This window comes from Ictalurus furcatus, chromosome 25 (genome assembly GCF_023375685.1).
Source record: "Ictalurus furcatus strain D&B chromosome 25, Billie_1.0, whole genome shotgun sequence".
Taxonomy (NCBI): Eukaryota; Metazoa; Chordata; class Actinopteri; order Siluriformes; family Ictaluridae; genus Ictalurus; species Ictalurus furcatus.
In genome coordinates, this window is record NC_071279.1 from 16,448,596 (window position 1) to 16,466,210 (window position 17,615).

Consider the following 17,615-nt stretch of genomic DNA (forward strand, 5'->3'; position numbering starts at 1 on the left):
CCGATGTGGTAACACGAGACACCCAGAAGGGCAGTGAGCTGCGAATCCTGTGCTCAGCTGTTAGGGGATAACAGAGCTGCTCCTGCTCCGTCCTCTCAACACAGTTCACACAAAGCTCCGGTCATTTCCAACATGGCCGAAAACACCATACCACCAAACTTCATCACGGCAACCTGTCACCTACCCCAGACTTTCTACAGTTCCAGAGCACAAGTCACAATTCACACAATAAACTGTTTGATTACTGTGTGGTAGTGTGTGATTTTATTATTTTAGATAGATGGATAGATAGATAGAAAGATAGATAGCTATAGAGATACGTAGATAGATAGAAAGATAGATAGCTATAGAGATACATAGATAGATAGAAAGATAGATAGCTATAGAGATACATAGATAGATAGAAAGATAGATAGCTATAGAGATACATAGATAGATAGAAAGATAGATAGCTATAGAGATACATAGATAGATAGAAAGATAGATAGCTATAGAGATACATAGATAGATAGAAAGATAGATAGCTATAGAGATACATAGATAGATAGAAAGATAGATAGCTATAGAGATACATAGATAGATAGAAAGATAGATAGCTATAGAGATACATAGATAGAAAGATAGATAGCTATAGAGATAGATAGATAGAAAGATAGATAGCTATAGAGATACATAGATAGAAAGATAGATAGCTAGAGATAGATAGAAAGATAGATAGCTATAGATACATAGAAAGATAGATAGCTATAGATACATAGAAAGATAGATAGCTGTAGAGATAGATAGAAAGATAGATAGCTAGAGATAGATAGAAAGATAGATAGCTGTAGAGATACATAGATAGATAGATAGATAGCTGTAGAGATAGATAGAAAGATAGATAGCTGTAGAGATAGATGGATAGCTGTAGAGATAGATGGATGTAGAGATAGATAGAAAGATAGATAGCTGTAGAGATAGATGGATGTAGAGATAGAAAGATAGATAGCTGTAGAGATACATAGATAGATAGCTATAGAGATACATAGATAGAAAGATAGATAGCTAGAGATAGATAGAAAGATAGATAGCTATAGATACATAGAAAGATAGATAGCTATAGATACATAGAAAGATAGATAGCTGTAGAGATAGATAGAAAGATAGATAGCTAGAGATAGATAGAAAGATAGATAGCTGTAGAGATACATAGATAGATAGATAGATAGCTGTAGAGATAGATAGAAAGATAGATAGCTGTAGAGATAGATGGATAGCTGTAGAGATAGATGGATGTAGAGATAGATAGAAAGATAGATAGCTGTAGAGATAGATGGATGTAGAGATAGAAAGATAGATAGCTGTAGAGATACATAGATAGATAGATAGATAGCTGTAGAGATAGATAGAAAGATAGATAGCTGTAGAGATAGATGGATGTAGAGATAGATAGAAAGATAGATAGCTGTAGAGATAGATGGATGTAGAGATAGATAGAAAGATAGATAGCTGTAGAGATACATAGATAGATAGAAAGATAGATAGCTATAGAGATAGATAGATAGAAAGATAGATAGCTATAGAGATAGATAGATAGAAAGATAGATAGCTGTAGAGATAGATAGATAGAAAGATAGCTGTAGAGACAGATAGAAAGATAGATAGCTATAGATACATAGAAAGATAGATAGCTGTAGAGACAGATAGCTATAGAGATACACAGATAGCTATAGAGATAGATAGCTATAGAGATATATAGAGATCGATAAGATGGATAGATGGATATAGAGAGAGGTAGATAGAGAGATAGAGAGGTAGATAGAGAAGTAGAACAAGCATCAGTAAGCATCGAAATAAAAAATAATAAAATGAAAAATATATTTACATTTTTCAATGTTTATATTTTCAATGTTCCATTTTACATTTAACTCGAGATTTTAATTCTTTAATACAATTATGGATCTTGTGGATTTTTTTTTTTTTTTTTTACTACCTCCAGCACAAAATGAATTCTAGATCGAAATACTTTAAAAATAAACAGATTTTTAGGTAGAGAGTTAATAATACTAATGATGGAGGGAAAAAATGATTAAACTTTGTATGGAAAGAATATTTTTACATCACAGGTACATATGCACTAAGGCAGGGGTTATTAAGTTGGGTTTTTTGAACCCATGGGGTAGTAGCGTGGGGGGGGGGGGGGGCTGTTTTGACATAACATTTAACCCCAAAAGGAGTCACACTGGAGAGGTTAAAAAGGTTACGAACCCCTACTCTTAGAGATTCTGATGAGAAGTGTGTAGACTGTGTGAGTGGACAGTGTGTGTATATAATGTAATATAATTGTTGTGTGTTGTGCAGATGCTGGGTGGAGCTCCTCTCCCTGTGAACACGCTGGTGAAGATAAAGGAAGGGCTGCTGAGACAACGGGAGATGGAGATCGAAAGGTGAGCTATGATCTATTCCCTGCTATAACTGGGGTGGGTGAAACGTCCAGCTGAAACCTGCCCCTGCTATAACTGGGGGAACTCGCCTGGACGCCCGGGCACCATCGTGACGCTGCGTGGAAGCGTGTTCTCATGAACGCAGATGATGCAGGGGCACCTGGCACGATGTATTCGCCAATTTCATGCTACGATCAAATCTCGCGTCCTTAAAAGAAAAGATCCGGGATAGCGAATCTGGCTGTCTGGTTTGGTTTCCTCGCCAGAGCGTGCGTGCGTGTGTGTGTGTGTGTGTGTGTGTGTGTGAGAATGACAGCCTGTCGACGTGCTAGTGTGAGTGGTGAGGAACGCGCTCTCCTGATTGCTGGGTGACCTTCAACTCGCAGACGCACAGAAACACACGCTTGTATTACTATCCTTGTGAGGACCTTTCACTGACGTAGCCTTTAATGAAGCCAATTAATTCCATGCTACACTTAAAATGTTTATGCCTCTTTTGTTTATTTTTATTTTTATTTTATTTTTAAAATAAAAGCAGTTTTCCTCATGGAAACCAGCCAAAGGTCAAAACTGTCAGATATTCCTGACCTTTGAGGTCCGTTTTTTCCATTTGGTCTCCACCAAGATATAAAAACACACCCACACACATGGACACAGTGGGTTCAGCTTACAAACTGGCACTGTCACAGGACACACACACACACACACACATGCAGTATTTTAAAGTTACACCCACGGTGCTGTCAGAATCTGTTCCACCATTTTATCATTAGATCCTCCTTTACTTGATGACATCTCTCATGTTGTGATGGAAGGCAGAACAAGTCTGAGGGAATATGAGAGGATTTTATCCCTAAATCTATTCTTCTATCTTTTAGAAATAAACGCCTGGAGGTGTGTATAGAGCCGTATACACACTGCGGGTCAAAAGTTTGTGGACACCCGACTGAAATGTTTCTCGTGATGTTAAAAAGCTTTTGATCTGAAGGTGTGTGATTAAACGTGTGAAATCGGCGTCGTAGACAAAAATATAACCGTACCGACGTATTCGTTTCTTTCATTAGAAAACGAACGTTTTGTTTACAAAATAAATCTTTATTTAAACGGACGACTCGGAGAGAAATATTCCGTAAAGCAGGAGATAAGAGTCCAGCGTCGGCGTGAACTCCTTTAATACTGTTTAAAAATCATCTCGGGGAAATTCCTCGAGAAAATGCCGAGGATACATTTCTGGAAATTCTAGGTGAAAAGGGCGTCGACTTTGAAGATGATAAAATATTAAATTATTTTTGATTTATTTGGGATTTTTAATCACGACATAATTCCCATAGTTCCATTTGTGTTACTCCAGAGTTTTGATGACTTTATTATTATTCTAAAATGTGGAAAAATTGAAATAAAGAGTGAGTGTGTCTAAACTTTTGATCGTAGTGTAGTTCACAATGTGACACCCATAAATTCTGGTGCAGTTGAAGTACCATCAGGAGTCACGTGATTAGTTGGATGGAGCGGACCTGTGTGCAGTGAAAGTGTCATATGATCTCAGTATATATATATATAAATACACCGATTCCTGGAAGAACCCAGAGTTCTGAAGAACCTACACCAACAACATCATGACAATCAAAACATCTCCTGGACAGATTTCTGGAAACATATCAACTTTGAACACCGACTGGCATTACTGCTGTCTATCTTTAATAAATATAAAGAACATGGCACGTTTCTAACAGGCTTGACCACTCCAGGATTCGTTCATTACTTGGACGGAGACGAGAAATAACGGCTTGTCCACCTTCGTTAACGAGTTATACGTTAAAACTGAAAGAGTCATGTGACCTACGTGCTACTTCATAACAACTATTTTATCGAAAACACGAGTCACTAATACATTTAACATTTGAATGACCGGTTCGTTTGTTTGTTTGTTTTTAAACAAATCAGATACGTTGTTGTTTAAAAAGCCATTGAAATCCGGAATGAAAAAGCAGTGAAGACGCTAAACACGTTTAAAAGGATTTTTTAAATGATTTCTGTCACCAGTACACTCAAACAGGTGCGACTCTTACGCTGTAGGCTTTTTCTTAAGTTCCCCGAAAGCAGACGGGTTTCTGTTGATGTGTTTATTTTAACTGTGTCTTTACGCATTTTGTGGTTCGGCTCGGAATCTTAATTTAACGTGTTATTAACTTTCCGTTTGTGCAAATGATCAAAAAAGCATGGCGGTAATAACTCGTGATGTTGTTATTTCACATTTTATACCTGTACAGACTATTAATAATGCATTACTGCCACCTACTGGATGCATTTTGAACTGCATTAACAAGCTTAATGAAAAAGATGGGTAATTATGTAACGGAAGTGTTTTAAGTGTGGTTTCGAGAACGAGTATACCGGTGCTCATTTGGAAACACGTATTACTCAACGCTTGTAAAATGCTTTTCGGCTGTACACTTAACTTCATCGAAACCCCCGGTTTCTGTCACTTATGAAGGGTTTCCTCCTCAGCACGAGCCTTCATTTCTGATTCGCCCCACTTTCCAGATGTTTAGACTTTACCTTTTCATGTTGCTGTTTTTTTGTGTGTGTGTGTCGTCAGATATTCATTAAGACACGATTCTCTTCGTCTGTAACGTATCAGCATATGTTCACACATCACTTCTTTTTAATTTCCCTTAAAGTGCACCTATTATGGTTTTTCAAATATTACCTTTCATGTAGCGTGATATAGAGCTGTTTGTGAACGTAAAAACGTCAAAAGTTTAACGATCAAAGCGCACTAAAACGGAGTTATCGACTCCCAAAAGAAGGAAGCGATTCTGAACAGCTGAAACGAGTCGTTAGTGATTCCAGACTTTACTTCCTGTACTAACCTACGTAGGTTTGTAGCAAAAAGGTCTTCATCGGCCGCTCGCGAACAGACCAAGGTGAAACCGGAGATGCTAGTGGGCGTTTCCTTTTCGATACAGGCTGATCGCGGTATACCAGTCACAACAGACTGGGACGTCTGACCAATCAGAGCAGAGTATGCTCTCTGAAAGAAGGTTAGAATGAATCATTTAGAACGGATCATTGAACGAGTCGTTTGTGACACTGGGGGAAAAGGTAACCATAACCATAATAGGTGCGTTTTAAATGTAAAAGAATGTGGTTTTTGTTGAAGTATGACATTTACGTTGCATAACGGTCTAATCCTAACCCCCCCTCTCATGTCTCTGTATTCTCCAGGCAAAAGCAGCAGATCCTGCAGCTCCACGCCAGAATCAGGGAAAACGAGTTAAGGGCGCAGCAGGTCCTCCAGAACCAGAGAGGGCGCTGTGACGACTCATATGCGCTTAAAACAAAGGTACTTCGTTATGCACTAACTATACGCTATATGACGGAAGTTCTGATCCACGATGGTGTTAATCTCGACGTTCCTCCTCAGGAGAGCCCGCTGGACAGCCCCGCGTCGTCCCTGCATAGCCCTCAGACTCCGGTGTGCTGCGAGAACGGAGAGCTGGCGCGCAGACTGGCCTCGTCCGAGCTCGAGGTCATCCACCTCAAAGAGTTCCTCAAGCAGAACACGCAGAAATACACAGAGGACATCAAGAAGCTGGAGGAGAAGGTCTGCTGCGAGAACTGCCGTGTGAATAAAACACGTAGGGGGTGTGCTGCTATTGGAAACTAATCAAAGACCGGCTGGTGTGATGCAGCTGATGCGGAGCAGAATTACTCTTACACCCCAAAGTTGATTATTTCCCTATAACAGCATGTCCCGAAGGGTTTTATTCCTCTTACACCACAGCAGTTTCACATCGATTAAGATGTTTCATTTGTTAACGAAGCGAGATTCCGTGCTGTAATTATGTTAAAAACGTTTTATTATTATTATTAACACAAAAATTGTTTGTTTTTTTTAGCTTTTTAATATCTAGCTTTAATATCAGATTTGTGTGTCGTTGCTAGAAGGGTGAGCACAAGTTTTATCACCCTTTTAGACCTTGATTTGAGTATAGTTTCTGGTATTAAAAGTGTGTGTGCGTGTGTGTGGTCTAGATGAAGACGCGTGATCGCTACATCAGCAGTCTAAAGAAGAAATGTCAGCGAGAGCAGGAGCAGAATCAGGAAAAGCAGCAGCGCATCGAGACTCTGGAGAAATACCTGGCAGATCTGCCCTCGCTGGACGAGGTGCACACCCAGGCCCAGCAGGTATACAGTACACACACACACACACACACACACACACACACACACACACACACACAGCACTTTGTGTACTATTAGTGCTTTCCCACTGCTGCTCAATCCAATAAGAGAGCCATTTTGCCTGCTTTTGATCACTAATGCTAACAGAACTGAATAGTGAATAAAATAACCGCTGATCATGAGACACGTTCGTGTTCTAGCTCGTCAGTACACCGTGCCTCTGGTGCTCAAGTGTCCACAATGACTTTATTTATTTCCGCTGAACTCGGAACAGAGCAAATACTCTGATTATGCAAAGAAAAGAAAGCGTTGCAGTGAAATATGTGGAACTTTTTCCTGTTTAGTTTGTGCCAGTGTCACAGCACGAGTTATGAAAAAAAAGACACAACGGGCTGCAGGCGGTGCTGATTAATAAACACAGTAAACCTCCAGGATCACTCAACTCACAAAAATAATAAGGGTTTGTATCCAAAAAAAGAAAAAAAAACACAGTTTTATGGAAACTCTTCGGATTCCAGAGACGTTATTTTATACTAACTCTGATAATGGTGGGTTTCAGCCTCTGTTCCTCTTTACACACTGATTCGGGTCTTGGAAAGGTCAGTCCGCTGTTCACACACACAGACACGTTATGGAAACGTGTGCGGCGCCTGTACGCGCTGCGCTCCGAGCTTCAAGCCCATCTTTCAGTATGTCTTTACTTAAACCCTCCGTCATTAACCCCGAAAGCAGTTCCAGATTAAAGCGTAACGAACACGTTTGTGTATTAACAACGCCGGCTCCGGAGCACCAGTCCCCCCGCGGCCGTGCGAACACGCCTGTAAAAGAGCATTTAATGTGACAACAATGTGTGCTCGTTTTTAGTGTTTATGAACAAGCTGCTCACACTCGATTACATCCACGTCGCTGCGTCCTGTAACACGTGCAAGCCGAGAGGAATGAATGTTCAAGTCGAAAACGAACGCTCAGCGACAGGCTGGTATTACCTGTACAGAAATCGGCGCTCTCGGACCTTACAGCAGCCGATTACGCGACACTGATTGGCTTAACAGGATGTTTACGATGACGTGTTACTGGAGACTGTAAAACTGAGCCAGCAGGGGGCAGTAAAAAAAAAAAAAACTAGTGATGTGACTGCTGTGCTCATATGTAATCTGCAGGCAGGAACTAGTGAGATTTATCTTTGTTTTTTTTTAACCAGTGAGGGTGGTTACAGAGAATTTGGGATAGTCAGATGTTTGGTGTCACACAAGGCATATAAATGATGTACAAACAGGACTGTGTGTGTGGGCATTCAATAATAATAATAATAATAATGGCATTTCAGCATTTACTTTGGAACCTGTCTGGAAAAAAAATAAATTGAGAAAGGATATGACATTTTAAAAATAAATAAATAAAAAGAAGTTGTCATGTCTAATGATTTTAATATAATTATAATGTAAATATAATTATATAATTTCTAATAGATTTCATGGTTGCAAATTCCCTGTTCATGATTCAAACTTGATTATCAATCATTTCGCTAAAAGTCTTGGTAGTAATATTATAAATGAAAAAAGACAACGGATACGGCATTAAAAAAAGTATGAAGTTATGTCACGTCCTTTCTGTGTTTTATTTATTTATTTATTTTTAATATTATAGGTTTTATGGTTGCAAATTTCATGATGCAATCGTACATTAACTGAATCATTTTTTGCTAAAATCTACTCATCTAACAAAGTCATACTAATATCTGTTGATGGTTTTCATTATTTATATATGTGTATATGTGTGTGTGTATATATATATATATATATATATATATACATACATACACACACACACACACACACGTAACTACCGGTCAAAAGTTTAGACACACTCATTCTTTATTTTTATTATGTATATATATTATTTCCTCCACATTTTAGAATAATAATAATAAAGTCATCAAAACTCTGGAATAAAACAAATGGAACGATGGGAATTATGTTGTGATAAAAAATATAAAATAAATCAGAATAATTTAATATTTCATCATCTTCAAAGTCGACGCCCTTTTCACCTAGAATTTCCAGAAATGTATTCTTGGTGTTTTCTCGAGCGATTTCTTGAGGAATTTCCCCGAGATGATTTTTAAACAGTATTAAAGGAGTTCACACCGACGCTGGACTCTTATCTCCTGCTTTTCGGAATATTTCTCTCCGAGTCGTCCGTTTAAATAAAGATTATTTTGTAAATATGATGTTAGTTTTCTAATGAAAGAAACGAATACGTCGACACGATTATATTTTTGTCTACGACGCCGATTTCACACGTTTAATCACACACCTTCAGATCAAAAGCTTTTTAACATCATGAGAAACATTTCAGTCAGGTGTCCACAAACTTTTGACCGGAAGTGTATATTTATGTAATGTAATATATATATATATATATATATATATATATAAACTACAGGAGTAGGCAGTATGGACTGAACGCATATTTTGGAGCGAATTTCTCGCTTCGCTGCAACTAGAGGATAAACAAAGCGATGTTTATGTCACTTTCCCCTGAACTCCACCTCCAGCTTTTACTAATCTTATCAGCACGAGGTCATTTTCCAAGTCGTCCCATAATGGAGCCAGCTCGCTAACATTATAGCCAACACGAGGCAGCATGACGGCGAGGATCTGCCGCGCTGCTTGCATTACCGCAGTCGGTTATCGATGTAAATGAAAGCAACTCTTCTTCCTGAAGCACAGCCACAATAACATCTATTTCATGATACGACCTGATCAGATGAAGCGCAAGGACACACTCGCTGACGAGCCTTTACCTTTGAGTGTATGTGTAATTATTGATGTGTGTGTGTGTGTCAGTTGGAGGAGGTACAGACGAAGGCGCAGACGCTGCAGGACACAGCGGCACAGCTGGAGCGGAGCATAGAGGAGAGCCGCACTCGTCTGCAGGAGAAAGACGCACTCATCGAGAGACAGGCCAAGAGGGAGAAGGAGCTGATGGCTGCCGTGCAGAGGTTTTTCTTCGTTTTTTTTTTTTTTTTTTTTTTTGCCTTTATAAAGAAAATAATACACAAAAGCTCCCATTTCGCCTCGTTTTCATCACTTCACATTCATTTCAGGGCTAAATTTAACAACCAACCCCGAATGGCCCAGATGTGTATCAGTAATCACTGGGTATCAGTTTTTAAAGATTGTTGTTAGTCCCTGATGTACTGCTCATACTCCGGTTAAAGCAGGACGCCATGATGGCTGGAAAAATCCCCAGAAATGTCCAGGCGCTTTCACTGAGGAACAGTTTAATCACCTAAAATGTATTTCTGCTCATGTTGATCCCATTTCTACAGTTACACTTTCTATCCAGAGAACCAGACTCTGTGTCTGACTTTGTGTGGTCAAACAAGTAGAAACGATTGAAAACCATCAGTCGCTCTGTCTCTACTCTCTCCACAGTCTGCAGGAGAAGGTGGAGAAGTGTCTGGAGGACGGAGTGCGCTTGCCCATGCTGGACCTGAAGCAGCTGGAGAGGGAGAACACGCGTCTCCTGGAACAGCAGTCTCACAACCGGACGGTACCAAATCTCACCCACCACATCTCACCTGCCAAATCTCACCCGCCACATCTCACCCGCCACATCTCACCCGCCACATCTCACCCGCCAAATCTCACCCGCCATATCTCACCCGCCAAATCTCACCCGCCAAATCTCACCCGCCACATCTCACCCGCCAAATCTCACCCGCCACATCTCACCCGCCAAATCTCACCCGCCACATCTCACCCGCCAAATCTCACCCGCCACATCTCACCCGCCACATCTCACCCGCCAAATCTCACCCGCCATATCTCACCCGCCATATCTCACCCGCCATATCTCACCCGCCAAATCTCACCCGCCATATCTCACCCGCCATATTTCACTCAATACATTACACCTACTGGAACAGAACAGGAAGTAGTTTTTGTTGTTGTTGTAATTTTTTTTAACTGTTATTTCAGGGGTTTTGTTTGAGCTTTTTTTTTCATTCTTTTTGAGTACACTCCACCTGCACAGCAAAATGTTTTCCCCACACACACACATGAAGTGCACCTAACACACGCACACACACACACACACACACATGAAGTGCACCTAACACACGCACACACACCTTTTAGACTTTAGTTGGAGGTAACTGCTCAGTCTGATGATGTACTCTGTTTTCAGCTGATCGACAGCCAGAAGCAGCAGATCGACAGACTCACCGTGGAGTTAACGGTAAGCAACTCGGACTCTGGGAACTCGGTGTTCTCGTCTCACACACTGCACAGGTACAGGGTGTAGGGGGTGTGTGTGTGTAGGGTTGTGTTAATAGGTTTGTTCGATTTCTGTCCAAACACAGATGAAAAGAGCATTAAAAAACAAGAAACTGTAAAACATTTCTCACTTTTATATATATATATATATATATATATATATATATATATATATATATATATATATATATATATACACACACACACACACACACACACACACACATACATATACACACATACATATACAACACACGCTGTTCTTTTATTCCCTGTTACACCTGTCTGATTCGATTAGAAGGTGTTAATTAATTTTCTAGAACCGCAGCTCTCTCTTATTTATATTAATGTTCTAATATGTTGTAAACGTACACAGGGAATGTAAAAACGTGTTATTTAAAGTCAACGTGAAGTGCCTTGAAACGTGCAACGTTATTCGGTGTGTTGACGTAATATCCGCTGAAAAAGGAAGTCAGGGCGGGACATACTGGGTGGCTCCTCCCCTTTTTAAAATAGCCAATAGCTATTTATATAGTGTGTGTGAGATGAGGGAGTGAGAGAGATGGAGAGAGAGAGTGTGAGAGAGATGGAGAGATGGAGAGAGTGAGTATGTGAGAGAGCTGCTATACTGTAAGTGAAAACAGGAATGAACTTGTTTTCATGGCGTTTCACATTAAATGGAAATGATAAGTAGATCTTTAATATATAAATTGGAATCATTGTAAAATCACTCTGGTATACACGATGAATAAAACACCGAGGCGTGCCGTTACAGAAAAATAATCAACAGCGTGTGTGATGTGGTGCGACGTGGTCCGAGATGAAGCGGTTATCACCCTGTTATTTCCCCTAGAACAGCACGCTCGAAGGGTTTTTTAACCTACTGACTGACTCATTAGGCTGTTGACGCTTCTCTCAGTAAGCTCCTGGGTTTAGCTACTGCTAAACCAGATGTTTTATTTGCCAAGTAGTTCTGAACCGAACACTCCACACATCGACCCAAGCCTTCCAAACTTTCCCAGACCAGTAATCCGTGTGAGGAAGCGCCGCGTGGGTGGAGCGGAGCCGCTCGAGTGTGCTCTGTGAAACGAATGTTCTCTCTGTCTGTCTCAGGCACTGGAGAAGAGGCTGCAGAAGGAGAGAGCCATCACGCAGGAGCTCCATCAGCAGCTCGTAGAGAGAGAGGAGGACCTGAAGACGCTGTCTAAAAGCGTCCATCAGGTACTGCAGGGGTCCTGACACAACTGTCTGCAGCGCAGCTCTGTTTAAAAGTGTTTTCACGATCACATACCGTTCTCCTTTAGTTTGAGACTAAAGAAAAGAGAGAATAAAAAAAAACGTTGGCTGACTCGTGCGTCTCGTGCATTTATTAGTCAGAAATCAATCCAGCGATTGATAGAAAGTTAAACAAACCTTTGACCGTGTAGAATCTGTAGAACTGGCGATGGATATCGGTTCTCACAGTCAGTCATTCAGGGAAAGCAGCGGAGATCAGAGCTGGAGCTCTTCATCGCTCATCCCACCGAACCCCATCCGTCTTCCTGTGTTAAATCGAGCTGAACTTCAGTCTAACTCACTGTCTGAGTCTGTCGAAAACATCTCCGCTCACGAGAAAAAAGGCGTCGAAACAGCAGCGGTCTATTTCAGTATCGCCGAGTACACACACACACACACTCGCACACGTCTGTGTATAATCTCACCGCATTTCAGCAGACGTGACAGACGCACTTCATCATCGTCCCAAAATAACACAGACCAACATCAGCGACTGGAATATTCATCACACACGTTAAATACTCACAGATACAAATCTAAATCTGTAAAATCGTTCCGGAACCGCGAGCGTGCGAAACGCGTTACTGCGTGCGCTCTTTCACATTTCACTCACAAGGTCATGGAACGCTTCATCAGACCACAGAGTCACATCAGCAGCGTTCAATTCGGTCATCCCATTCATTCACCCGGCTCCCGAGGTCAGTAATCAGGGCGCAGATCAGGGCGTCGGAAAATCGAAAAACGAAAAATCCTTAGCGTGCTCGCTAAAACATCCCACAATGCACCGCGAAAACCAGGGAGCGTCGACGCTCATCGTGTTCCCTTACAGGAAATGATGTCACGTCGTCTGAAGCGTCTGAGCACGGGGAAAAAAACCTCAGCCAACTGCAGCTACAAATCTACGTCGTCGTGGCGCTCGCAGGATTATTTAAATGAGCGACTTTTAACTTTATTTGAGGTTCTGTATACAGCACTCGTGTACACCACGTACCGATTCCCCACCGAGGGAGCCGATCGAGACACACCCAATGGTTTCCTTTTGTTGAAGAATACAAGAATACATTTTCCAAGAATACATTTCTGGAAATTCTAGGTGAAAAGGGCGTCGACTTTGAAGATGATAAAACACAAAATTATTCTGATTTATTTTGGATTTTTTATCACGACATAATTCGCATAGTTCCATTTGTGTTACTCCAGAGTTTTGATGACTTTATTATTATTCTACAATGTGGAGGAAATAATAAAAATGAAGAATGAGTGTCTAAACTTTCGACTGGTGGTGTATATATAAAAATGAAGTGTGTGTGTGTGCGCAGAAACAGCAGCATGTGGATAACGGCTCCGTGATGCAGGAAGCGGGCTCTCTGCTAAAGGAAATGTCTCTGTGTCTGCTGGATCTGAAGGCTCTGTGCAGCATCCTCACCCAGAGAGCGCAGGGCAAGGAACCGAACCTGGCACTGCTGCTGGGCATCAAATGTAAGTGTCACTACACCGTCATGAAGGATCACTTTCATACAGCGCACTCACGATACTTCTACACGCAAGATATAAAACACAGCCTATTAACTACACTGACGCCCAGCCCCAGATTTCTGCCTGAAGAAGACTGAAGAAAAATCCATTATTTCTAGAGTACCTGTGATTTTGTTTACTAGTTTATAGCAAATAAATGAACTCGGTAAAAGTCCGAGTATCATTAAGCAAACAAAAGCCGATGCACAAACTGCAAACACACCGCCCGTCTTACTCTGGAGGTCGTTGGTGGAAGATCACGACATCACTGAGCAGGATAAAGCTCTTCCTCCGCTGACAGAAATATATTCTTTTCCCGTTTGATTTTCGGCTGAATTTTCAAAATCCGTTTAAAAATAAATAAAATTTAAAAAAGCAAAACCATTTCAATATAAAAGCATGGATTAAATGGACACGATGCGTGGAAAAAGCTGAGCTTTATTGTCCAACTGTGCAAGCAGCATAAGAGTGAAAGGTACTAAAGCATGATTAAGCGTTAACACCTCAGCACCTGCTCCAGGTCCGAGACAGGATCTGTTTCAGAATCGTTACCCGCGTTTCCATAAAACCTCTTTCCCCCCGTTCCAGCCATGAGCTGCTCGTCCGACGAGAGCGAGAAGCCGCAGGTGGAGGACGGGCTGCGGGCCAAGCTGCTGGAGGTGCGTCAGCTGAGGGAGGACATCGACGGGCTGCGCACCATCATCTCCGACCGCTACGCGCAGGACATGGGGGAGAACTGCGTGACGCAGTGAGCGCCGCCCTAGAGGCCGAGCCACCGCTTCTCTCTCTCTCTCTCTCTCGCCCAGAGACAAAAGGGAAAAGGAGAATAAATCCGTCTGACTACTGAATGTTGGACCAAGCTGTGAATCGAGTTTACACCTCTGAGTCTTTGTAGCTCCGTGTTCATCTCCAACTTCTGAGATCTTCATATTGTGTATTATTATTTTTTTTTATTCAGGACCGTGGGAAAGGCCACGAGTCATTTCCTTACCGTATTTTCCGGACTACGAGTCGCGGCACTCTAAATTCAAAATCAGGCTCTACATCGCTTTGTTTACTCACATTTTCATTTCACACTATTGCAGGTTAATTCTAGTGCACGTCACGTCACGTAACGTAACGATCCACAGTCGTAGCCGAGAGCCGCTCTGCTTGCGGCTACACGTTGGTGGTCACCGTGTGAAAAACGCAGATTTATAACTTTATCGCACTTAAAGAAACCAAACATCTCGTCATCCAGAAAATACGGGAAGGGAGCGAGGCGGTGATGAGATCACACCGTGGGTGTTCAGAAATCACAGCAATGCAAAGGGAGCTACAGCACACACACACACACACATACACACTCGGAGTGTGGAAGTGTGTGAAGTGGTTCCCACTGCTCCATCAAGTGCCTTGTGATGTTCCAGTGCATTCGCTGATTGTTTTACGTCTCCAAAGCCCAAACCGTGACACATCCTCAGTCTCACCAAAAAGAGCTTCACCTCCTCCATCCAACGCTGTGGGTCGCGGGTCGACACCGAGGCAGATTGCCCTCATTTACACACACACACACAGGTCTTCCATTCAGCACCTTGTATTTGAGTGTGATGTTGAGTCCTTTATGTTTTTGTATTTTTTTGTAAAAAAGTGTGTGTGTGTGTGTATTATTGTTTTTTCTTCTAATAGGACTCTGTATTAACAATATAAACAATCCAGGCTCAGTGGAAAGCTCGAACAGCGCATGATAAACAAACCCGTAGATGAGAAATTGTCCTGGATTTCAGGTAACGGTTTTAAACACTTTTTTTTTTTTCCTTGTAGTAGATCAGCGTAAAGATCAGGGGCTGTGTAGAAACTGCTCAGACGTTACCGTCAGATTTCACGGAAGGGGGAGGGGGGGGTTTTTGTACTTTACTTAACAGAATCGCAGAGTTGCGTTACAGTTTAAATGTTAAGACCATGCAAATAAATAAATAAGAAGACTCAGGTATATAAAGCCGACAGCGTTAAGACTCCACCCTCACGGTGGACGAGCTTTGCGTTCTCATTTCAAAAAGGGATTTTAACTCCACAAGCGTCGTCTCGTCTCACAGCGGAGCTGTTCTTTTTGTCCTCCATTTTGACCCGGTATAGGACGATTTCTTATTCCCTGTAATATATTATTATATATATATATATATATATATAACACAACATATATGCTCGGTCGTGACAACCTGTGCACAGACGTTTTCTGGACAGTGAATGTTTTTGGATATTTATTTCTAAGATGTTTCCGCTAACGTATCGAGCTGGTAAAATTAGCTTTGTTTTGTGTGTGTGTGTGTCGTAGAGACGTAGGTGACGAGGTGTGTTTGAGTGTTTTATTGCTCCAGACGGAGTTTGTGCAGGAACAGACGGTCTCTGAAGCTGGTTGGACATATAAAATGCTATGCAACCTCATATTTACCAGCATAGAGTTCAGCAGACATTGCTTTCCTGTGCCTTTATAAATCTATGCAGCAGAGTTAAGTGTGTGTGTGTCCGTAATCGATATGATGAGTGAAGCCATAGGCACAAACAATGCAGATTTCTACTCAGGTTATGCGATGAAGAACCTGATGGGGAGTGTGTGTGTGTGCTGCATGTTAGAGAGGTGTGAGAGTGTGTGTGAGAGCAGAAGGGGGGGGAACAGATGTGCATGGTTGTCATGGCCAATTGTGATCACACTGTGTGCGCTGGAGGCTGCTGGTTGGCTTCACTTCTCTCTCTCTCTCTCGTACTTTAAGCTTTTAGTTTTTCAGCTCGACTTTCCACATGCCAAAGCTCTATTTATGTACATTTACAGAAAGTATCGACTCGTATTTTTTCATGTAAAACAAAAAGGACAAAAATGTTTGCTTGCCATTTGTACAGAGAACAAATAAAATATTTTTCTACACATAGTCTGGTGATCATGTGTGTATTTTTGTTTTGGCTGAGGGACATTTCTAGATTTTATTTTGAAAAGGAGTTTCTATTTGACAGTATGGAGTGAGGGGAAGGGATTTCTATTCTATATTTTGGGGTGAGGGACATTTCTGTTGAAGGCCAGGCATTTTTGTTTTTTTTAGGAAAGGCAACGTGTTATTTTGGAGGCATTTCTCTTTAATTTTGAGATGCACCTGTACCTTCTCAAAATCGGAGTTCAAGAAGTGGAATTTGAGTTGTTAAAGTGAAATTTCAAGCCTTTTTTTGGTTTTGTTTCAATCTCAATGACTACGACTTACAGCTCATGGAATTCAGTAATCCAGTCTCAGAATATTTGAATAAAGAATTTATAATACAGAAATGTCGACCTGAGAAGAGCTCTAATCAGTTAATTTAACTCAAAACACCTGCAAAGGTTTCCTGAGCCTTTAATCTCTCGGTCTGGTTCAGTACACAACCACAATCACGGGGAATATGAAAGTAAATGCTGCATTTCATTTGGAAATCAAGGTTCCAGAGTCTGGAGGAAGAGTGGAGAGGAACAGAATCCACGCCGCATTCATGCAGTAATTCATGCAAAAGGATTAAAACCCCGACCAAGAATCTAATATTTTGAGGTACTGGATGTTTGAGCATAGAGATTAAAGCAAAAAACGAATATCAAATTTCCTGAGGACAATAAAACACCAGCAGTGGGTTAAAGTTGAAAGGGACTTTAATAGTCTCAGGATTATTGGGGGGGTGACGACATTAGGCTAACCCTAAGCCACAAATCCAGTAATTCAGTCAAGGGGGGGGACCAACAAACAAAAAAAAACAAAACATTACATTCACAGACCTCAAAAAAAAAAAAAAAAAAAAAAACACCCACCACCACATGAATCAGAAGAAAATACAACAATGATCAGATAAAGGACATCATTCTGCTTGTCAAAAAACACAAATAAAAAATAAAACAAAAAGCAGAAACCCATCATGATGAGGTGACTGAATTCCACTT

The 17,615-nt window shown here is 41.2% G+C and overlaps 1 protein-coding gene across 4 annotated transcripts in view; it reads left to right on the plus strand.

Moving 5' to 3' along the window:
• cep85l (centrosomal protein 85, like) overlaps positions 1 to 16,590 on the plus strand; it is a 68,144-nt gene extending 51,554 nt beyond the window's left edge. For all 4 annotated transcript variants that reach the window (XM_053613860.1, XM_053613859.1, XM_053613861.1 and 1 more), the window contains 10 exons: positions 2,341 to 2,426; positions 5,652 to 5,769; positions 5,851 to 6,030; positions 6,462 to 6,614; positions 9,461 to 9,615; positions 10,052 to 10,169; positions 10,806 to 10,856; positions 12,008 to 12,115; positions 13,489 to 13,648; positions 14,273 to 16,590. In XM_053613860.1, the coding sequence (XP_053469835.1) occupies positions 2,341 to 2,426; positions 5,652 to 5,769; positions 5,851 to 6,030; positions 6,462 to 6,614; positions 9,461 to 9,615; positions 10,052 to 10,169; positions 10,806 to 10,856; positions 12,008 to 12,115; positions 13,489 to 13,648; positions 14,273 to 14,436 (1,293 nt within the window). In that variant the 3' untranslated portion in view covers positions 14,437 to 16,590. The remainder of the gene's footprint in view (positions 1 to 2,340; positions 2,427 to 5,651; positions 5,770 to 5,850; positions 6,031 to 6,461; positions 6,615 to 9,460; positions 9,616 to 10,051; positions 10,170 to 10,805; positions 10,857 to 12,007; positions 12,116 to 13,488; positions 13,649 to 14,272) is intronic.
• Positions 16,591 to 17,615: the final 1,025 nt, after the last annotated feature.